Source organism: Molothrus ater, chromosome 16 (genome assembly GCF_012460135.2).
Source record: "Molothrus ater isolate BHLD 08-10-18 breed brown headed cowbird chromosome 16, BPBGC_Mater_1.1, whole genome shotgun sequence".
NCBI lineage: Eukaryota > Metazoa > Chordata > Aves > Passeriformes > Icteridae > Molothrus > Molothrus ater.
In genome coordinates this window covers 784,105-806,949 of record NC_050493.2, presented here as the reverse complement: position 1 = coordinate 806,949, position 22,845 = coordinate 784,105, and the positions used below count along the sequence as shown (strand labels likewise).

Genomic DNA, 22,845 nt, shown 5'->3' with positions numbered 1-22,845 from the left:
GGGCTGGCTGTGTTTGCTGCTGCACCAGGCATAGGTGGGTGCTGTAAATCACCGAGCAGGGACTGCCCAGCCTGCAGAGCCTGCCAGGCCCTGGCTGCTTGTGCAAGGGCTTTCCAGGGAGATGCTGCCTCATGAAGCTGCATCTCCATCACTCCTCCAGCTGCAGATGCTGTCCCAGCTGGAGCCAGGGATGTGGAGCTGTTTGCTCACAGAGCAGTTCGTGGCTCTGCTCTCACCTTGTATTTGTTGGAGTTTTGGCCTTTTCAGGGTTTTAGGTTTGGGGTTTTTTTCCCAGGGTTTCCCTTGCTTTCAGAGCCCTGTTGCAGTTAAAGATGGGCTTTCCTGAGCAAGTTTGTTTTGTGCCCTGGGGTGGCAGGGCTGACCTGTCTCCAGTGGTGAGAGGTGTCTCAGCTCCCCAGCTGGAGCACTGGCCCCTCCTGTCCCCCATGGGGTCTCACAGACCCCAGCCCTGGGACACAGAGCCAGGCTTGCTGCAGCCCTGGCATCAGGATGGACTGCCCTGATTTAATAAAGCAGTGCTTTTGTTGTGAGTACAAAGCTCATGTTCTCCATCCTTATCAAGGTCTTGTGAATCTCTGGAATCTCCATCTGATCTCTGAGCAGGGCTCAGACCCTGCCCCAGGATATTAATGTGGTGCAGCTGCCCGTAGTTCCTGGGGCCCCTTTCCCTTATTGGGCCAGCAAAGAGGAGCAGTTTAGATGATAAACAGCATTAATGGACTGTTTGTGCTATTTTCTCTCCAAATTGAGTCTCTCATTAGAAATCCACCTCGTGTCTGCTCCGGGGGTGAGGGGGTTCTGCTCCCAGGGCTGATGGAAGTTTTGAAGGGCGGATTGTCCATGTCAGAGGGGCAGTGGGGTTTGCAGTGAACTCTGCAGATGCTGAGCAGTTTGTGCCAAGCAAAGGGACTGCTGGGCAGCTCCCCTGCTGCAGCCAGGTGCTGAGGGAGCCCTGCCAGCCCCCGGGGATGTTCCTTGGCAAACCAGTTCCATTCCCAGACGGGAAGGGGACGTGCCCATCCTGCCAGTGCTCATGTACCTGCCATCTGCACAGTCTGCTCTCATAAAGCACTGTCAGCCTTCCCTGCCCCTGAGTCACTCCAGCTCCTTCCTCGGTGTCCTCCTCTCCTTGGAGCCCCAGAGGAGGAGGTGGGACCCTGATGAGGGGTGTCCAGCTGGCACTCCCAGAGGGGGCATTCTGGGGGGCAGTGGGACAGGCTGTGACTGTTTGCTGCCTCCTGTCCCCAGCTGATGACCAAGCACCCTGCCAAGCGCCTGGGCTGCGGCCCCGAGGGGGAGCGGGACATCAAGGAGCACGCCTTCTTCCGCTACATCGACTGGGACAAGCTGGAGCGCAAGGAGATCCAGCCCCCCTTCAAGCCAAAGGCTGTAAGTGTGCAGGGCCACTGCTGGGCCACCCCTGGGCCACTGCTCTGTTCCCTCACTGTCCCACCCCTGGGCCACTGCTGGGCCACCCCTGGGCCACCCCTGGGCCACTGCTCTGTTCCCTCACTGTCCCACCCCTGGGCCACCCCTGGGCCACCCCTGGGCCACCCCTGGGCCACCCCTGTCCCACTGCTGTGTCCCCTCACTGTCCCACTGCCGGGGAGCCTCCAGGGCCTCTCCCACCCTCGCTGTGTCCTGGAGGTCCCTGTCCCTTGCAAGGTGTGTTCCCTGGCACCTGGCATGTGCCACAGCCCTACTGGGGCAGGAGCAGTCCCTGACACCTGGGCCCAGCTCTGGCTTGCAGAGGTGGGAGCTCCACGTGTGCAGTTCTTGGAGCCCTTGGTGTTGCAGCCTGTCTGTTTTGTTATCCCAGGGCTGTTGGGTTTTTCCTCCCATTTTCTCAGGTCTTTCTTTTCTTTAACCCCAGCTTCATTTTAACACCCAGCTGAGCTCAGTGTGCCTGGCTGGGCAGTGGAGCTGGATTTCACCAGAGCTTCTCTCCAGGGTGGAAGGAGGCTGGAGCCTGGCTCTGCAGGGGGATCCTGGCTGCTCCTCCTCAGCCCTGCCTGGCTCTGCTGAGAGATGAGCTGGGAGTGCAGCCTGGGGGAATGGGCAAACCAAGGGGCAGGAGGCAGCAACTGGAAACTGTTCAAAAAGACAGGAATGCCTGAGTGCTCCTGGTCCAGCTGTGTCTGCAGTGACACCTGTCCCTGTGCCAGCAGTGCAGGGGTGCCAGCAGTGCAGGGGTGCCAGCAGTGCAGGGGTGCAGCCTGAGCCCCAGTGTGGGTGTCCCTGCCCATGGTGCTGCTCTGTGTCCCCAAACTCTGCATGGAGCTGTTGCTGCAGTGCCCCAGCTGGGCCCTGCTGCTTCACAGAGAGCTGAATCCCCACTGGATCTGCTCTCATGGTTTGTATTTGTGGTCAGTGTGGGGACATTAATCCCTAATCCATTCTCCCAGGCCAGCTCAGAGTCCAGGAATGCTCTGTGTGCTCACCTGCAGCCTCCTGTCCCTCTGCCCATAACAGCCCTCTGCACCTCTGCTTTTCCTCTGCTTTACAGATGCCCTGTCCATTTGAGGGCCCCTTTTGGTGCTTGGAAAAACTCTGCTTTCAGGGACAACGTGGAGTGGGAGCTCCTTTGGTGGAGGGTGCTGGGTGCCTTTAGCTCTGCTCTCTCCCTGTGTCTCTCTGCTCCAGCAGGTTTTTCCCTCCCACAGCTCCTCTCCTGATCCAGCTGGGAAGGAGCACCCCTGTGGTGGCTGGGCAGAGCCCCACAGCCCCAGGGATGGGCCAGGGGTGCTGGCCTGGAGAGCTGCCCCTCTCCCTGCCCTGCCTGTGTTTGGGGCTGATGTTTGCATTTCAGGCAGGAGTTTTTTGGCAGGTTCAGTGCTGGCAGCGGTGCCTCTGCAGGGAGCTCACGGGTGCTGCCCTTGGCTGGGAGCTGCCCTCACAGCCTGAGCTGGGCCCCCTCAGAGGGCAATGTGCTGCTCTCCCTCCTGCCTGGGGATGGGGAGGTGTGGATGGGCAGCACAGGAGTCTGGGTGCTGCCTGCTGCCTTTCCCCGAGGGGAGGGAACCCCCCGGGCATGGGCCCTGCAGGAGCACGGTCACTGGGAGAGCTCTACCTGTGACATCAAGGCACCAGCACTGTGGAAGTGCTTTGGGATGCTTGTGCCCCCATCATTTGCTGTCTCTGGGGCTGGGGTCTGACCCTTGTGCCAGGGATGCTGAGGTACAAGGGGGGATCCCTGAGCTCCAGCTGTGGAGGGATCCCAGTCCACACCTGGATTCACTGGGGGGGCACCATGGGGTCACTCTGCACAAGTGCCTGTCTCCTGAAGCCATAGCTGCTGCCATCTCCCACCTCTGTGTCCATCTCCCAGTGAAGCTGCTGCTGCTGCTGTGTCCCCTCCTCCCATCTCTGTCCTCCTGAGCAGGGCCCCAGTGTCACTGCCTGCCCTGGGCAGGGGCACAGCATTGGTGTTTGGTGCTTTACAGAGAAAAACAACTGAATTCCATCAAAAGCACTTTCTTACTGCTCTGCTGCTTTAAACTGTGCAAATTTTGTCCTGTTTTAAATGTCTCCTTCCTCCAGAAATCCCTGTGACACCAGCCCTGCTGTAAGCTGCTGGCTGTCACTTCCCCCAGCAGCTGGCACCCGGAAAATTCCCTGTTTGATAGGACAGGGAGATTAACAGCAGCTGATTTGGGATTTAGGGAGGATTAAGACAACTCAGGTGCCTGCTGATAGCTGATATTTCTCCAGCAGTGCTGGAAAAAGCTGTTTCTGTGGTGCCAGCACAGGGCAGAGCAGCAGGGATGGCAGCGGGGCTTGGACACTGCACAGAGGGTCTGGGGGTGACAGGGGACATGTGGCCCAGTGTTTGTGACTGTCATTGCCCTGGTGGCCACACCACAGCCAATGCTGCTGCACACAGGGCTGGCGCTGGCCTGGCTTCTCCTTGGCTTGAGTCCATTTTGTTTTCCTTTTATTTTTTCATAGTTAGCGTCTGTAAAGGTCAGGCTGCAGTAATTGTCTGTATCCAGAGCTTCAAAATAAGAATAAGATGCAAATGAGGGCTGGAAGTCAGCCCCCACCTGTCCCCAGCCTTGCCCTCCTGCAGTGCATGCTCAGCCCTGGGGACACAGCCAAGGGGAGCAGAGCCCCATCCAGATTGTGTCCAGCTTTGTTTTGCTGCTCAGAGGTACCGTGAGTCCATGTTCAATGGGAGCTGGGGGCTCAGCTCCCCCAGTTTGTGTCCAGCTTTGTTTTGCTGCTCAGAGGTACTGTGAGTCCATGTCTGATGGGAGCTGGGGGTACCGTGAGTCCATGTCTGATGGGAGCTGGGGGCACCATGAGTCCATGTTCAATGGGAGCTGGGGGCTCAGCTCCCCAGTTTGTGTCCAGCTTTGTTTTACTGCTCAGAGGTACCGTGAGTCCATGTTCAATGGGAGCTGGGGGCTCAGCTCCCCAGATTGTGTCCAGCTTTGTTTTACTGCTCAGAGGTACCGTGAGTCCATGTTCAATGGGAGCTGGGGGCTCAGCTCCCCCAGTTTGTGTCCAGGCTCATTTTGCTGCTCAGAGGTACCGTGAGTCCATGTTCAATGGGAGCTGGGGGCTCAGCTCCCCCAGTTTGTGTCCAGGTTTGTTTTGCTGCTCAGAGGTACCGTGAGTCCATGTCTGATGGGAGCTGGGGGCTCAGCTCCCCAGATTGTGTCCAGCTTTGTTTTCCTCCTCAGAGGTACTGTGAGTCCATGTTCAATGGGAGCTGGGGGCTCAGCTCCCCAGATTGTGTCCAGGTTTGTTTTGCTGCTCAGGGGTACCGTGAGTCCATGTCTGATGGGAGCTGGGAGCACCGTGAGTCCATGTTCAATGGGAGCTGGGGGCTCAGCTCCCCAGCCCCTCCTGCTCCCACAGAGCCCCTGTGCTCTGCAGCAGCAGCCACAGACCCTCTGGCCACGTCCCTGTGCTCCTGGGCCCCCTCTGCAGTTTGGGGTGGGGGCACAGGGGGTCCTGGGGGGCTCTCAGTGCCAGCCCAGTGCTGCTGCTGGGGGAGGGATCCACAGCCCTCCCCAAAGCTCCATCATTTCCCACTGACAGCAGTGGATGGAGGCTCCTGGCCGGAGCTCAGAGCCAATTCCTCAATTCCCAGGAGCTCCTGTGTTGCTTTGTGCTTGATTAACCTTTATCACAGAGTCAGGAACAAGACAGATCAGGGGCTGGCTTGTCTTTGGTGGTTCTGACGTGGGGCTCTGCTTGGCTGCTCCCTGCTCTGGCTGGTGCATAACAATTCCTTTCCTGGGTCTGCAGCTACCCTGGGAGTGTGTTTACACTTCCCTGCTCTCCCTGTCTCTCGTTGAGATAATTATTGTTTTTGGTATCTAATTACTCCTTTACTTTACATAAAGCCTAGTGATTTGAAAAGTCTCATTTTGAAAGCACTGAAATCACACAGCAGAGCCCAGGATTATTCACAACAGCATGGGGGGTTAAAAAAAATGGCTTTTAATCTAATAATTTTTAATTGCATAAATTAATTCCCCCCTAACTGCTCGGAGTTAATTAATATTGAAAGGCCACTTACAGACTGGATGTGTAAAAACACCAGCTCTATGCACAGGGGTTTGTAGCCTTAGTTCAGCCTGTACAGGGTGATGTTTGCATAAGTGATTTCCTAATTAGATGGGATTTAAGGATTGGGGGCTGGCATTGGGCAGGTGGATGTGCTGAGGTTAAACCCTAACCCTCTGGTAATCCTGGCAGGATTTGCTCTGGGAGACCCAGGGCCCTTGAAGATTTTGGGATTTCCCAGACTCTTCAGCCTCTGTTTTCAGTGTATGAGGCAGAAATTGGGCTTTTCCCTAGCAGAGGGATGGTCCCACACCAGGAGCCTGGCAGAGGATGCTCCCTTTGGGAGCAGCAGGGATAAAGGGATGAGCTGCAGCATCCCAGACCAGAGCCAGACACAGTGAAAGGCACCCCTGTCCCCCTGACCAGCACAGGGACCCCCAGTGTGGCCCCAGGGTTGTGCTGTGACCCAAATTCCCCTAAATGGGACAGCCAGGAGAGCCCTGATCGTGCCCAGGGTGCAGCAGGGAGCCAGAGCAGCCCCAGGAAGGTCAGGCTTGCCCAGGAGGTGCCTGCAAGGCCGCTGGGGTTGTGGCTGTGCCAGTGTGGGACCAAACCCTGGGAAATCCAGGGTGTCCAGCACCTCCCCTTGGCACGGAGTGAGGGTGGGAGGCAGCAGCATCCTCAGCTCCTTGTGGTCCTTGACTGCATCCCAGGGATCAGTGGCAGATATTTCATTGTGCCTTTTGTCTCTATTTGGAATCAAGCAGGGAGGTGATTAAACACAAGGCCATCTCTGGAGCTGACAGGTTTATTTCTGCAGCTCAGGAGGAAAAGCCATTCTGTGCTGGCTATAAATACTGGGCAGGACACACCGGGATTTATGTCAGACACATTCCCACCCTCCCCCTTTCTCCTGGCAGGGTGGAGTGATGCCTGTACGTTAATACCAGACTAAAATGAGGACAATTTTTCACTAGATGGCTTTAGATAAATGTCAAATTTCATATGGCATCTGTGTCCACTGAGCAGGAGCTCACTTTGGGACGCTGTAGAGAAGGTGCCCGTGCAGACAGGGACCTTTCCTGCCTGGAGCAGCAGGACTGAGCAGCAGGATCCTCCCTGCTTCCCTCAGCCAGGGCTGGCCCAAACCTGGAGCCTGGCACTCATCTCCTCCAGGCCTTGGATGTGCCCTCTAGAAACTCAAAGACAGTTTTCAACTTGAAAGTATTGAATTTAGCCATCCATTTTATCTGCATCCAAACAGAAAGCCCATAAATTCCACACAGCAGGGCAGGAAATACCATGGGTAGATGCAACTTTTCAAATTTTCCATCCACATATTCTTACCTCATTGCATGATAGTGAGAAATCCTTGCTTGCCAATATGCATATTAAAATATATTTGTGCTTCCTATTCCAATAACTGGCAGCCTCTCATCAGGATTAATTTTCCAATCCTTCTGAGGGGGTTGCTGGTTTGGTTTTTTCATTTTTATTTTTTTTCCTAAGGCAGCAGATTTCTCTGTAGCCACAAGGCAGGCAGGGCTGTCAGACACAGCACTGCCCATCTGCTGCCCTGCCCGTCTGCCCTGGGCTCTGCTGGGGCTGCCAGGGGGCTCTGGGGGGCTCTGGGCTCTGCTGGGGCTGCCAGGGGGCTCTGGGGGGCTCTGGGTGTGCCCTGGGCTCTGCTGGGGCTGCCAGGGGGCTCTGGGGGCTCTGGGCTCTGCTGGGGCTGCCAGGGGGCTCTGGGGGGCTCTGGGTGTGCCCTGGGCTCTGCTGGGGCTGCCAGGGGGCTCTGGGGGGCTCTGGGTGTGCACTGGGCTCTGCTGGGTCCAGCCCTGCTGAGCTCAGGCCTTGGGGAGCAGGAGCTTAACCAAGCCAGACTGGAAATGTAAAGATGTGGTGTTAGCAAGCCAAGGGTACCACAGTGCCCACACTGGAGGGCTGGAGCTGGAGTTCAATGCACTCAAACATTGTCCCTTGAGCTTTGTGTAGAGGTTTGAGGAGAGCAAGGGTCTCACTTGGGGCTATAAGGACATTCAGGAGCTGCCAGAGGAGCAGCCCATCAGAGGCTGATGGATATTCATGTTGTCTTCCCTGAAAGCTCTGAGCAGAGGAAGGAATTGGGAAACATTGACTTCTGCATGTATTTGTCATTAATATTTTATTACATTTAGTCTGATGTTTATTAAAAATGCAAATCTGTTTACTTAACAAATGAAAGTTAAATGCCCAGGAAAAATTGTGGCAGTGCTTGGAGCGTGGGTTCTCCCTGGGGCAGGGGGAGAGAGGCCTGGGGCACTGGGAGCTGCTGCCCAAGGGCATTGGGAGCTGCTGCCCAAGGGCATTGGGAGCTGCTGCCCAAGGGATTGGGAGCTGCTGCCCAAGGGATTGGGAGCTGCTGCCCAAGGGCATTGGGAGCTGCTGCCCAAGGGATTTGGAGCTGCTGCCCGGGGCATTGGGAGCTGCTGCCCAAGGGCATTGGGAGGTGCTGCCCAAGGGCATTGGGAGCTGCTGCCCAAGGGATTGGGAGCTGCTGCCCAAGGGATTGGGAGCTGCTGCCCAAGGGCATTGGGAGCTGCTGCCCAAGGGATTGGGAGCTGCTGCCCAAGGGGATTGGGAGCTGCTGCCCAAGGGGATTGGGAGCTGCTGCCCAAGGGGATTGGGAGCTGCTGCCCAAGGGATTGGGAGCTGCTGCCCAAGGGGATTGGGAGCTGCTGCCCAAGGGGATTGGGAGCTGCTGCCCAAGGGCATTGGGAGCTGCTGCCCAGGGCATTGGGAGCTGCTGCCCAAGGGACTGGGAGCTGCTGCCCAGGGCATTGGGAGCTGCTGCCCAAGGGATTGGGAGCTGCTGCCCAAGGGATTGGGAGCTGCTGCCCAAGGGCATTGGGAGCTGCTGCCCAAGGGGATTGGGAGCTGCTGCCCAAGGGGATTGGGAGCTGCTGCCCAAGGGGATTGGGAGCTGCTGCCCAAGGGACTGGGAGCTGCTGCCCAGGGCACTGGGAGGTGCTGCCCAAGGGATTGGGAGGTGCTGCCTGAGCAGCTCCTGAGGAACCAGAGCCTGCAGAGCACTGGCTGTGTGTGTGAAGGAGGGACAGTGGCCAGCCCTTGGAGCAGAGTGCCCCATGCCAGCTGTGGGGATGTGACACGGGGGTGACAGGCGGGGATGGAGCCTGCTCTGTGGCTGTGCAGTGACCTGGCCTCCACCTGATCCCAGCTGCTGCTGCTGTTGTTATCCCTTTAAACCAGGGTTTGCCGCCTGGGAAACTACAGCACCCTTGTTTTGATTGCTAAGGTAATTAAATCAGGTTTGGCAGCACTGGGGACCATGAGGCTGTGGCCCATTGTGGTCTGACTGGGCTGTAGGGAAGGGACAGCTCTGGAGTCAGAACCATGGAATCCCAGACTGCTTTGGGTTGGAAGGGACCTTAAATCCCCTCCAGTGCCACCCTGCCATGGCAGGGACACCTTCCCCTGCCCCAGGCTGCTCCAAGCCCTGTCCAGCCTGGCCTGGGATGGGTCTTGTCCTCTCCTCGAGCAGGAGGAAACCTCTGAGCAGTGCAGCCACGATGGGAGCCTCCTGCTCCTGGAAACCCCCTGGGAAGGGGAGATGCCCCTGGGCAGGTGCCAGGCGTGTGTGGGCAGGAGCACCCCTGTGAGCCATCACAGCCCCTCTCATTCCTGCGGCGTTCCGTGGCACAGCCGGGTTTGCCGGCCCTGGCCGTGCCGTGCCGTGCTGTGCCATGCCATGCTGTGCCATGCCGTGCCATGCCATGCCATGCTGTGCCATGCCATGCCATGCCATGCCGTGCCATGCCATGGTGTGCCATGCCATGCTGTGCCATGCCATGCTGTGCCATGCCGTGCTGTGCCATGCCATGCCGTGCCATGCTGTGCCATGCCATGCTGTGCCATGCTGTGCCATGCCATGCCATGCCGTGCCATGCCATGCTGTGCCATGCTGTGCCATGCCGTGCCGTGCCATGCCGTGCTGTGCCATGCCGTGCCATGCCATGCTGTGCCATGCCGTGCCATGCCATGCCGTGCCATGCCATGGTGTGCCATGCCATGCTGTGCCATGCCGTGCCATGCCATGCTGTGCCATGCCATGCTGTGCCATGTCGTGCCATGCCGTGCTGTGCCATGCCATGCCATGCCATACCATGCCATGCCCCGTGACTAACCAGGTGTGCTCTGCCCCTTTTCCCGCGGTGCAGCCCGTGCCACCTTCCCGCCCCACCCACCTCCGTTCTTTTCTCCTCCCATAGTGCGGACGCAATGCTGAAAACTTCGACCGGTTTTTCACCCGGCACCCGCCCGTGCTAACTCCTCCCGACCAGGAAGTCGTCGGGAACATTGACCAGTCAGAATTCGAAGGATTTTCCTTTGTTAACTCAGAGTTTTTTAAGCCTCAAGCCAAGAGCTAAGCTGCTGTGCAGATCTCATCCCTGCGCCTGTCATCGGGTCCCAGCTGCTGTTGTGGTGACACATTCCATTGCAGAACTCGCATCCATGGGCTTGCTTTAGTTCCTTACTAGAGTGACCATATCTCAAGTGTCTTCCTGTTACTTGGGGTGTCGCTGGAGGGGAGCGATGTGCAAGAAATGCTGCAAATGGGCTTTTGCAACATTTTGTTTGGAAAAATGGGAACGGCTCAGTGGGTGACAGAAAACGGAGACACGGTGACAACTGGGAAAAATCCCTTCATCATGTGCTTTAATTCCTGCTCTTTCCTTTTTCTAGTGTTTGAAATAACCATGAAAATTTAATATTTAGCCTTCTTAGCCTTAGTGGCAAGTAAGTGTTTTTAATGAAACCGTTCCCCAGAGTGTCTCTCCTCCCAAAAGCTCAGGAGAGCCAAGGTGCTGGTTCTGGCTCTATTGTGGCCATGTCCTGCTGTGTGTCCAGCCCCACCACAGCTCCCCTTCCCTGCACAGATGCTTTGGGCTGGCTGGGTCCCCAGCAGTGGGATAAGTTATTGGGGAAGGCAGAGCTGCCATTGGCAAAGATTTCTCCTGATTGTGCAGTTTCTAAGTAGCATTTTTTAAAATCAAAGCAAACATCCCATGGTAAATGGGAAATTTGGAAGAGCTGCCTTTGAATCCTTGGTCACCCTAGTAAACACCACCAACATCCATTCCATAGCAAAGCTTTTTCTTCTTCTCAAATGCCAAAGCCATTGATGGAGTTTGTTACCTGTGCTTTAAATGTGTCAAAAATGGTATTGACCCAAAGGGGAGGTACTTAACTCTGACCAGTATTGTGAATTCTGATATGAAGGGTGTAAAAAAAACCTTCTGATGAAGGGTGTAAAAAAAACTATGAAGGGTGTAAAAAAGCTTGTTTCAACGGGTACTTCTATCCTTAAAAATGGCTCGAGTTTTGTTTCTGGCATCAAAGGAAACATTTCAGGAAGGGTAAGTTTCTCTTGAAAGGACAACAATCACGCTGCTTCCTTTTATACCCTTGCAGATGTTCGTGGGCTGTCACTGTATCAATCTGCTTGATTTGTAATGTGCCAAATTTATTTTTTTCTGATACCGATGATAAAATAAAAAGTAAGAAACCCCCCCCAGAAACCTGCCTGTGTTTGGCAATAATGAGTTTCTGCAGTTCAGGGAGCTGATTCCTGCCGACAGCCGGGGCTGGAAGCTGCCCTGGCTGCTGGGGGATGCTGGCTCAGTGGCAGCGGTGGAGCCGCCCCTCGTTCTCCCTCGGTTTGTCCCAAAAATCCGAGCTGGGATGTACTGGAAGCATCATCCAGGAAGGAGCAACTGCCCGCAGCCTCCTGCAGCAGCGCCCACTGCTCCGGGCTCCACACGGCCGGGGAAGGAGCTGGTGTGAGTGGGTGAGGCCAGGAAGGACAGACCAGGATAAGGACACGGCAGGAAGGATGGTCCAGGATGAGGACACAGCAGGAAGGATGGTCCAGGATGAGGACACGGCAGGAAGGATGGTCAGAGGTGAGGACACGGCAGGAAGGACGGTCCAGGATGAGGACACAGCAGGAAGGACAGTCCGGGATGAGGACATGGCAGGAAGGACGGTCAGAGGTGAGGACACAGCACTGAGGATGGTCCAGGATGAGGACACGGCAGGAAGGACAGTCTGGGCTGAGGACACGGCAGGAAGGACAGTCCAGGCTGGGGACACGGCACTAAGGACAGTCCAGGGCCAGCACAGCGCATCCCTGGCAGCGCCCTGAGCTGCGGCATCGCCTCGCACTCCCCGAGCTGCAGAGCCTGGCGTGACCCATCCATCCATCCATCCTGCATCCATCCTGCATCCATCCATCCATCCATCCTGCATCCATCCATCCATCCATCCATCCATCCATCCATCCCTCCATCATCCATCCATCCATCCATCCATCCATCATCCATCCATCCATCCATCCATCCATCCATCCATCCATCCATCCATCATCCATCCATCCATCCATCCATCCATCATCCATCCATCCATCATCCATCCATCCATCCATCATCCATCCATCCCTCCATCCATCCATCATCCATCCATCCATCCATCCATCCATCCATCCATCATCCATCCATCCCTCCATCCATCCATCATCCATCCATCCATCCATCCATCCATCCATCCATCCATCCATCATCCATCCATCCCTCCATCCATCCATCATCCATCCATCCATCCATCCATCCATCCATCCATCCATCCATCATCCATCCATCCCTCCATCCATCCATCATCCATCCATCCATCCATCCATCCCTCCATCCATCCATCATCCATCCATCCATCCATCCATCCATCCATCCATCCATCCATCCATCCATCATCCATCCATCCCTCCATCCATCCATCATCCATCCATCCATCCATCCATCCATCATCCATCCATCCATCCCTCCATCCATCCATCATCCATCCATCCATCCATCCATCCATCCATCCATCCATCATCCATCCCTCCATCCATCCATCCATCATCCATGCATCCATCATCCATCCATCCATCCATCCATCCATCCATCCATCCATCCATCCATCCATCCCTCCATCATCCATCCATCCATCCATCCATCCATCCATCCATCCATCCATCCATCCATCCATCCATCCATCCCTCCATCCCCGCTCTCCCAGGAGCACTTGGTGGAAGCCATTGGCACTTGCAGCTCAAGAGGGACTACAGGCTGCTGTTAACATCCCTGCTGCTCTGGGAATCGGCCGCTGCCAAGTTCGGCTGCTGCGAGGTTGTTCCGAGAGGAGCTGGAGCTCTGCCGCGGCGAGGGGGCTCTGTGGGAGGATCCCCAGCCCTGGGCCAGGCAGAAATGCTGCTCCAGGCCAGCCGTGCCTGGGCACTGCCACACCGTGCCACCGCCACAGCACAGCGTGCCCCTCCCTGTGCTCCTGCTGTGCTCCTCGCCACCTCCCAGAGCCATTTCGCCCATCGCTGGAGGCACTGTCAGCCCTGATTGTCCCCCGGCTCCCCTGTCTCCATGAGACCCACACAGCCGTTCCCTGCCTGCTCCCAGGAGATTGTTCATCATCTTGACAGAGGCCAAATTGCCACCAGTTCAGGCAGAATTCAAGGTAAGGCTCCAACAACCCACACCTTGCTGTGCTCAGCCTCCAGCCAAGGCCCCAAGGAGTGGGGGCAGCTGGAGAGGGCAGTTCAGGGGAGGGGGCTGCCCTGAGCCCCCTCCCGGGCACATTGCAGCCTCTCCCAGAGCTTTCTGCTGCCCAAAGCAGCAGCAGGAGGTTTTTCCCACTCCAGGGCTCCCAGGCTGAGCACTCCCGAGGGCTGGGGACCACGGTGGCAACCTGCACCAGTCACATGTGGATGTGTCATTCCCTTTGCAGCATCCCAAAGCTTTCCTGCTCAGGAGAAGCTCCTGGCTTGGTAGGACAGTGCTGCCCTGGCCCACGTTGCTTTGGATGGATGTGGCCTTCAGGAACCACGTGGTCATCTCAGAACTCTCCAGGAGCCTTGGGCAGCTTTCCACAGAGAGACCCCGAGCGCAGCCACAGCCATGGCCGGGGAGCACCCTGGGGCACCCTGCTGCCATCGAGGTGGGCTTGTCCTCACATTCCCACTGCTTCACCCTTTGCCTGCAGAACTCTGCACCTGAAGTTGACCCTGTCACCCTGTCTGCTCCCTGCTCCTGCTCTGTGCCCCCAAATCCACATCTCCTTCCTTCTCTGTGGTGGAAAGAGGAGCCCTGGAGGGACGCTGGTGCCCAGGGCCCAGCTGGGAGCTGCAGACACCGGTGCCCTGGGGAACATCTCCCTGTGCTCACAGCCTGACAGCACAGCCACAGCCTGCCTCTCCTCCTGCCTCTTCTGCTTCTCCTCTCTCGGCTCCTTGAGCTCCATCCAGACCTGTTTTCTTCCCACCTCGTCTCTGCTCCATCGTCCTTGGCTTTTCCTGATCTTCCTCCCCAAGGCTGAAGCTGTCCTGATGGGATGTCTGCTGGGGCAAGTGGAATCTGCAAGTGTCCCCAGAGGTCCTGATGCGCTGCTGGCTCATCTCCCAGGGCTCAATCCAGCTGCAGTGTGGTGCCCCTGGCCTGTCCAGGCTGGCAGGAAAACCTGGCTCTGTGTCCTTGCTGTGCTCCTGCTCGAGGCATGAAGGTGCCCCAATGTCCCAGTGGGCCGGGGGGGCTGCAGGGAGGACACAGCATCTCTCCTGCAGGTCCTTCCCCAGAACAGCAGCGGGAGCTCAGCCATGGGGGTGGGATGGGGTGCAGGACCTGCAGGCCCCCCACAGTTACTTTCCTCAATTCAAGCTGGCAGATTAATCCAGGGTTGGAAATCCTGGTGCAGCAGAGCTCAGCAAGGGCCTGGCATGGTGGGGCCACACTTCAAAGGCAAAGTCTGGGAAAAACAGAAAACAAATACAGTTTCTGCAAGGCTGACAGGGTCCTACCTGTGTTACAGCAGGGGAAGGCCACCTCCAGCAGGGAGTTGGGGTCTCTCCTGTATGGGGACATGGAAGAAGGGCTGGAGAAGCCTTTTGTCCCCGGTGGCTTCAGTAACGAGGCAGAGCAGAGCCAGTTCCTGGCTGCAGGGTCCCTCCACCACTGGTCACTGTGGGTGAAGGACCTGGGGTGCTTGTGCTGTACCTTCAGTGCTCAGTCACCCTCCAGCCACGGCTGTGTCACCTCCCACAGCAGGACAGCCCCGAGGCAGGCGCTCTGTGATCTGCAGGGTTTAGAGGAGCAGCCCACGCGCTCCCGGCGCTGGCTCCGCAGTGCTGATAGCAGGTTCCCAGTGCTAATCCTGACACTAACGTCCTTTTTTTCCCTTTTTTGGCTTGGGTGTAGCTGCAAAGTTGTTCTCCTTAAGAAATTGCAAGGAGAAAATGTTGCATATGTGGAATTTTCCTTCTCGGAGGTTTTGAAGTGCTGTGTGTTTTCTCTCTGTACAGCCCTGGAGCAAATCACATCCTCCATCAATGAACCAGTGTTGCTTAACACCATATCACGGCATCATTCAAAAATCAAGCTTAAAGCAGAAAGAGCTCTTACAGCTGATTATTTTGTGCAAATTTTGACATGGTAGTGACTGTTGCTGCCATTTCGAGGCATGTTACTTCCTCCAGGCTCCTTCCTCCTGTGCAGTGCCGAGCTCTGGTTGCAGTGGGGATTCTGCATGCTGAGAACTGCTCTGTGCTCTCTCTCTCCCGCAGCAAACAGGACAGGAGGGATGCTCCCTTCCCAACACAGCTCTCACCTCTCCCTCTGTGTCCTGCTCGTGTGTTTCAGGCATGTTAAACTGGTGTTCTCCTCTTCCTGCTGGTGCTGTGGGGCTGCTTCTGTTCTACAGGGCTGTGAGTTCCTGCTCGGGGGCAGCTTGAGAAAGTGGCGTGGAGTGCTGGGACAGCGCAGCTCCCTTGGGGACAGCACGGCTCCCTGGGGACAGTGTAACTCCCTGGGGACAGCTCCCCAAGGACAGCGCGGCTCCCCCCAGCTGCACCCTTGGGTGCTGTCGCCTCTGGTGGTGCTGTCACCTCTGGTGGCGCTGTCACCTCTGGTGGTGCTGTCGCCTCTGGTGGTGCTGTCGCCTCTGGTGGTGCTGTCGCCTCTGGTGCCTGGCTCCTTCCCCAGATTAACTCTGTGCTTTCCGTTTAACAGAAGGACAAACGCGACACTTCCAACTTCGACAAAGAGTTCACCCGGCAGCCGGTGGAGCTGACGCCCACGGACAAACTCTTCATCATGAACTTGGACCAGAACGAGTTTGCTGGCTTCTCCTACACCAACCCCGAGTTTGTCATTAACGTGTAGTCGCGGCGCAGCCCTGTCCTCGCTGTCCCACGCCAGGTGGCCCTGTACATAGGACACTAGTCTTCCGGGATTAGCAGTGCAGACACACGTCCCCTCCCGCCAAACTCGCCGGCCGCTTCTCCCCGGAGCCTCTCCGTGTCCGTGCCACTCGCTAGCTTGGCTTCCCTAGCCGGAGGTGTCCGGGGTGCCAGTTACCGGTCAGTGATACTTCTAGGAACTATAGTTGGTGGTGACTAATAGAGTTTTTAAACAGAAATATTCCAAACCGCTACGGTCTCTGTAATTTTCGCAGCGGGACGCTGAGATCCCGGCGGCCCAGCTAGTCCCAAAGCGTTGCTGTGGAATGCTAAGCATGGTTGATCGCTTAAAGCGTTGTGCTGAAGCTTGCGATGAGTGTGAGCTTGTCTTAGAGGAGCCTTTTGTTCAAGACATGGATATATTTGATCAGTGTGGAAAAATCTGCTTCTAGACCTCTATTTCCCAATGCATTGTCCATAGGGTCAGCCCAGCTCCCACCATCTGCCTTCCCTGCCTCGGGCATCGCAACTCCCAACCGCTCCCATGCCAGTTCTTGTAAATCAGAGCAAACCTTTTTCTAAGTGAAAGGTGGGGGGTTTTTGTAACATCTGGAACAGTTTGCAGTTTTGATACGCTCTGTCAGCACTCGCATAAATCTTTCAGAGACGCTGTTGAGATGTAACAGCTCTGTAAAGGATATTAATATTCTGCCAAAACAAAACACATTTATATTCTTGGTTTACAATTTACCAACTGAAAACACGCCCAGGACCAAAGGGCTGCACTGAGGGCTATTTATAACGGAAACTTTTCTACTTTCCACCCTCTGCTATTCTCTTCCAGGCTCCAAACCCATGGATTCCACAGACATCTTGATTCCCCTGATTCCCACCAAATTCCTGGGGGTTTTAGTCAGTAATAATTTTTTAAAAATTCTGAGTGAGAAGAGACAATTCCAGCAGCTGCTTGTGAGGCAGAGCCATGGCCTGTGGGAGGGCAGGGGCAGGCAGGAGCAGGAAGGAGGGAGCAAGCACAGGAGGGAGAAGGCAGGGGTGGGCAGGTGAGGGCAGGAGAGGACAGCAGGGAGGAGGGGCAGGAGAGATGGGGCAGGAGCAGGCAGAGGAGGGCAGGAACAGGCAGGAACAGGCAGGGGCGGGGAGATAAGGGCAGGAGCAGGGAGATAAGGGCAGGAGCAAGCAGGAACAGGCAGAGAAGGGCAGAAGCAGAAAGGAACAGGCAGGAGCAGGCAGAAGAGGGCAGGAACGGGCAGGAACAGGGAGAGGAGGGCAGGAGAAAGAAGAGGAGGGCAGGAACAGGCAGGAGCAGGGAGAGGAGGGCAGTAGCAGGGAGGAACAGGGAGAAGAGGGCAGGAACAGGCAGAGGAGGGCAGGAGGAGACAGGAACAGGCAGAGGAGGGCAGGAGCAGGGAGGAGCAGGCAGGAGCAGGGAGGAGCAGGCAGGAGCAGGGAGAGGAGGGCAGGAACAGGCAGAGGAGGGCAGGAACAGGCAGAGGAGGGCAGGAGCAGGCAGAGGAGGGCAGGAGCAGGGAGAGGAGGGCAGGAGCAGGGAGAAGAGGGCAGGAGCAGGCAGAGGAGGGCAGGAGCAGACAGGCACTGCCCATCAGTGGCCAGCCAGTGGGTGACCCTGGCTGACTGTTGGGTTGGCAGAGGCTGAGCCCCAGGTGAGCATCCCCCAGGCCCTGTCACCCCGCTCCCACAGTGCTTTGCAGAACCCCAGGTGTGTTTTCTGAGCCAGCCCTGGTTCTGCTGGATGCAGCCATTCCTCCAGGCCCCAGGGAAATGGGGGGGATTTTATCAATCATGAGGAATTCTATAGAGGAAATTCTAGTTTGTAGATCTTTTATAAACATGAAACTCGAGCTTTGGAAATTATTTTTTTCTTTTAATGATTCCTTGAGAACTAGAGGCTGCCAGCAGCTGAGGCGCTGTCAGGGGATGAGTGTCCCCTCCCTGTCACCCAGCCACGGGCACTGTCCTGTGCCTGCTGGGGGTGAGGGCTGAGCCTGTGGCCTCGGCTCCTGCCCTGGGCTGGAGGAACCCAAACCAAACCCAGAAAAACTGCAAATTGTGCCAGATCGAGGAGGGGGCTCACGAGGGGCTCTGCAGCAGGCGAGGCTCAGGGGTCAGGGGCTGGTGGGGGCTCCCTGAGCCTGGCACACCCTGAGGACGTGGGCCATCCTCTGCAGACCACAGCTGCATCAGAGCATGTGTGTTCCTGTGACTTCAAACCTGCTGCTGCTGCTGCTGCAGACTCTGTATCACTTCAGTGGTGAATGTTTTTCATTTCTGTACCTTTGGCTCTGAGGGTGCTCCTGGGTCTGTCCAGGATGTGCTGGAAGGCCTCAGGGCTGAGGGGCACAATGCAGGAGCAGCTGTGGGACAGTCACAGCTTTGTGTTTGGAGCTGCTGTGTCTTGCTGGGGTGACCCTGGTGCATGGAGCAGGCGCTGCTGGACGCTGAGCAAAGCGGGTGGCTCGGAGGGGCCCTGCAGGGAAGCTGGGATGTGGCACCAGGGATGTGGCACCAGGGATGTGGCACCAGGGATGTGGCACCAGGCAGCTTTGGAGGCACTTTGGGATTGAGATCCACGCTCCAGGGCGAGCTTGGCCAGTGCCAGGTCCCCTTCTCAGGACTCAAACCTTGAGTATTCCTGCCACTGTCCATTCTGCTGCTTGCCACAGTTATTCCAGGACTTACTTCCAGATGTCCTGTGTCTTCTATGGAGGGATTACAGTGGGATGTGCTGGCTCTGCACAGACACTCAGATCTGTGTGGATTCCTCCAAAGAAGGGCAGAGTGACAGGGGTTGAGTCACTGTTAGTGTCATTTGATGATTTAATCTTCACTGTTGGATGGGGAAAGCAGAGCTTTGGGAGGATGCTCAGAGCCTCGGGAGAGCCCAGGTGCCCAGGCCCCAGCTGCTCCTCAGGTGTGTGGAGACAGCCCAAGAAATCCCTGCCTGGAGCTGCTGGGGATGCAGGGGAGGGGGCTCTGGATTCAGTGGGCCTGGCAGGGGCCCCTGTGGCAGAGGGGGACCCAGAGCCCCGGGGGAGGGCAGAGGAGGGGCTGGCTTGGCAGGACATGCACAGGATGGCACATGCTGCCTTTGTCCCACGTGGATTACACCCCAGTGCTGCAGGTAAGTGGGCTCAGGCTCTCTCTGGTTGCCCCTGGACAGGGTGGATCAGACAGCTCCTCCTGGGCTGTGCTGAGCCCTTGGGGCAGCTCCAGCCCCTGTTCCTGGTACAGCTCCACTGGTTCTGGCTGGGAGCTGCTGCTGCTGTGCCTGTGTGCCCTGGCCAGGGCTCTGAGCACCCTGCTCGTCATGAGAGCATCACCAAAGGAGCTATTGATTGATCGAATCCATTTAATGAATAAATGAATGGGAGTTTGTGCATGGCCAGCCCAGGCAGGCAGAGGGGAGGTGAGAGCAGGGCAGTGCTGTGCTCCGAAGGTTGTGAGTCCCAGAGCTGTGAGGGGGTTGGAGCGCAGGACACGGGACAGGCTGTGCCAGAGGCTGGGATCGCACCTGGAGGGTGCCCAGAGCTGCTCCCACTGCCCCGCGGCAGGAGCAGCTGTGTGAGCACAGCCTCTGGCTCCATGCATGGGGGTGTCACCTGAGCTCTTTATTTCTGATCACATTCAAAGTGGCAATTCAAACAAGGAGGGAAAAAAAGAAAAAAGAAAAAAAAAAAAAAAGAAAAAATGTTTATTGTTGATGAGTTTGTGTTTGTGAATTTGATTTCACCTGCAAGTATTTGATGACTTTTCTACATCCTAGACTACCTGCTGTGTGTTGTCAAACGGTTCTCATGAAGACCTCCTTTTAGATGGGCATATACTCTTGATTCAATTTGCTGCATGTATGAAAAAATAAAATATTTAATTTTAAAGAAACCCTGAGAGCTTGGCTTCCTTTGCCCTTGGCTTCCTTTGCCCACGAGTCTGTGGGGTGGGGGTGTCCTGGGGCCGGGGTGCCCCGCAGGGGCCGCACCGAGTTCTGGCACAGCAGGAAATGCCGGGCAGTTTCAGGGTTTCGGTCAAAACCGTGCGCAGCTGTGCGGCCGGAGCTGGCCCAGAGCAGCGCCCAGGGAGGAGGCGGCGCTGAAAGGGGCACGGAGGGGAGGGGAGAGGGTTAATTGACAGTTAATTGCTGCTTAACGAGTTACTGAGGCCGCCGGAGAGGCGCCCAGAGCAGCAGCTGCAGCCCCTGGCGCCGGGCAGGGCTGGGGGCACCGGGCAGGGCTGGGACACCGGGCTGGGACACTGGGCAGGGCTGGGGGCACCGGGCTGGGGGCACCGGGCAGGGCTGGGGGCACCGGGCAGGGGCACCGGGCAGGGCTGGGGGCACCGGGCTGGGACACCGGGCAGGGCTGGGGACACTGGGCAGGGGCACCGGGCTGGGACACTGGGCAGGGCTGGGGACACTGGGCAGGGGCACCGGGCAGGGCTGGGGGCACCGGGCAGGGCTGGGGGCACCGGGCGGCTGCAGAGGTGGGCGCTGGGCAGGGGGGTCGGGACCCTCCGGGATCCCCCGGCACCCGCAGGGGCTCCGGGGGCTGGGGGGGGCTCCTGGCCCGGTGCACCCCCTGTCCCTGCCCGAATCTATCGAGGAAATCTGGTTGTGTCCGTGTGGAACCGGGTGAGTGCGTCGGGAGGGGCTCCTCCCCCTGTCTTTGGGGACGTTAGCCAAGCTTTCAGCAAAATCTCCTCGTCTCTGCCACCCCGTGGGGCTGATGGTCACCAGGGACACCCCAGTTCGCCTGGGGGTGGGAAAATGCCCGGCTCAGCCAGCCCTGGCACTGCGGGCACCCCCTGGCACTGCGGGCACCCCCTGGCACTGCGGGCACCCCCTGGCATCTGCTCCAGGCTGGGCAGCCCTGGGGGTGCCCCCGAGCCCCAGCCCCTGCTCTCCCCTCACCCCCAGCCCAGGACAGGGGTTTGGGGGTGCCCAGGACAGGGGTTTGGGGTGCCCAGGGTAGGGATTTGGGGTGCCCAGGGCGGGGGTTTGGGGGTGCCCAGGGCGGGGGTTTGGGGGTGCCCAGGGCAGGGGTTTGGGGGTGCCCAGGGCAGGGATTTGGGGTGCCCAGGGCAGGGGTTTGGGGGGTGCCCAGGGTAGGGATTTGGGGTGCCCAGGGTAGGGATTTGGGGTGCCCAGGGCAGGGGTTTGGGGGTGCCCAGGGTAGGGATTTGGGGTGCCCAGGGTAGGGATTTGGGGTGCCCAGGGCAGGGGTTTGGGGGGTGCCCAGGACGGGGGTTTGGGGGGTGCCCAGGACGGGGGTTTGGGGTGCCCAGGGCAGGGATTTGGGGTGCCTGGCTGAGCCCCTCCCCGGACGCCCTACTGTTGGAGCGCTCCTGCGCTTTGCCTCTCCTGGCTTGTGTAAGTGAAACATTTGGTTTTGTGACACTTTCCTTAATTATGGGAGCTAATGACAAAACCATTGTGACAAATGACTCAGCTTTTGATAGTGAAGTTAATTAATTCTGAAGTTAGCGCCTCCATTGGAGTATCTGGAGGAGCCCGATTAGGAGGTGCGCTCACCCAGCGTGACACGGGCAGCAGGAACGCGGCTCCCTGGCAGCCAGGTAAACCCTCCCCGCGGATCATTGCCCGGAGCGAGGGGATTGAAGGCCGGGCATCCTGGCGCTTGCGTCCCGATCCATCCCTCCATCCATCAAAGCACCCAGGGAACACAGCCTCCTTAGTGCTGGACCGAGTGACCAGCAGCAGCTCTGCACTGGGCGCTGACCTTCAAGAGCGTCTCCCTGAAGCCATCTTTCATCTCTTTCATTTGCATTACAATCCTGTTTGCCTCATTATTCCTTATCCACTCCTTCTTCAAAGGATTTAAATCAAATCAATTAAATTGTGGCAGGCTGGAGCAGCAGTGAACCTTTCCTTGTGGCTCAGCGTGGTCCGGCTGGACCTGACTGCAGAATGGGTTTAATCTTCTGCTATTTGTTCTCTTATTGCCTCTGGGCTACCACTGCCCACAGATGCCTTTGTTCCCCGTCCATCCCTCCACCCATCCCAGGCACGCTCCACGTGCAGGCTGCTCTTTGTCTGACCTTGGGGAAGAGATTCTCTTCGGGAAGATGGGGACGTGCTGGCCATGGGGCAGCTGTGGGAGCCCTGGGGCGCTGCCACAATGCTTGCTGTCCTGTGCCATCCCTGTCCATCTGCTCTGCTTGTTCTGTCTGCCCAGGGAATAAAAGGATCATGGACACACTCAGCTTGGAAACGCTCTCCAAGCCCATCGTGTTCAACTGCTCCTGCAGCACTGCCCCATGATCCCTGTGCCACATCTGCACGGCTTTTAAACCCCTCCAGCTGCGGGGACTCTGCCACTTGGCAACCCTTTCAGTGAAGAAATTTCCCCAAATATCCAATTTAAACCTTCTGGTGCAAATCACGGCTGTTTCCCCTTGTCCTGTGCCTTGTTCCCTGGGAGAAGGGACTGAGCCCCACCTGGCTGCCCCTCCTGTCAGGGAGTCAGTGCCAGCATGGAGGGGGAAAAGGCTGGAGGAACTTCCCAAGTGTGGGCAAACACCCGGATCCAGGCAGCAGCTGCTGCCAGAGTGGCCGCCCAGGCCCGGAAGGTGCGTGGGGCTGGCCCACACACGGCCACCCCTGCTCCCCCAGCATCTCTCAGAATAAAGAGGCTTAATCAGAATGGATTTCTGTTCCTGCCCTGCTATTTTTATTGCTACTCAGCTGTTGGAAATCCAGCAGGGAGAGCAGAGCTGGTAGGGAGTTGCACCGAGCCAGCCAGCTCATGCCACGGGCCCTGTGGTGTGGCACGAGTGGCATCGCTGGCACCCCCGGCAGCTCCTCACACAGGGACAGCCCAGCCTCACCACTGGAGCCCTGCTGGAGCCAGGGGATTGCAGCCAGTGCTTCCAAAGTGGCGCAGATATAAATAATCCCCTCGTAGGAGTGGGGAAGGATGAACACATGTGCCCAAGGCTCTGGAGTCCTCATCCCCTGGCAGCCCCCGGGAGCAGGAGAG

The 22,845-nt window shown here is 57.4% G+C and overlaps 1 protein-coding gene across 2 annotated transcripts in view; it reads left to right on the top strand.

Annotated features, from left to right (window-relative positions):
- PRKCB (protein kinase C beta) overlaps positions 1 to 19,732 on the top strand; it is a 100,055-nt gene extending 80,323 nt beyond the window's left edge. Inside the window, exons 16-17 of one of the 2 annotated variants that reach the window (XM_036392155.2) lie at positions 1,270 to 1,410; positions 15,645 to 19,732. In XM_036392155.2, coding sequence (XP_036248048.1) covers positions 1,270 to 1,410; positions 15,645 to 15,797 — 294 coding nt within the window. In that variant the 3' untranslated portion in view covers positions 15,798 to 19,732. Of the gene's footprint in view, positions 1 to 1,269; positions 1,411 to 9,806; positions 11,118 to 15,644 lie in introns of those variants that run through there. The other variant, XM_036392152.2, reaches the window with a different exon arrangement.
- Positions 19,733 to 22,845: the final 3,113 nt, after the last annotated feature.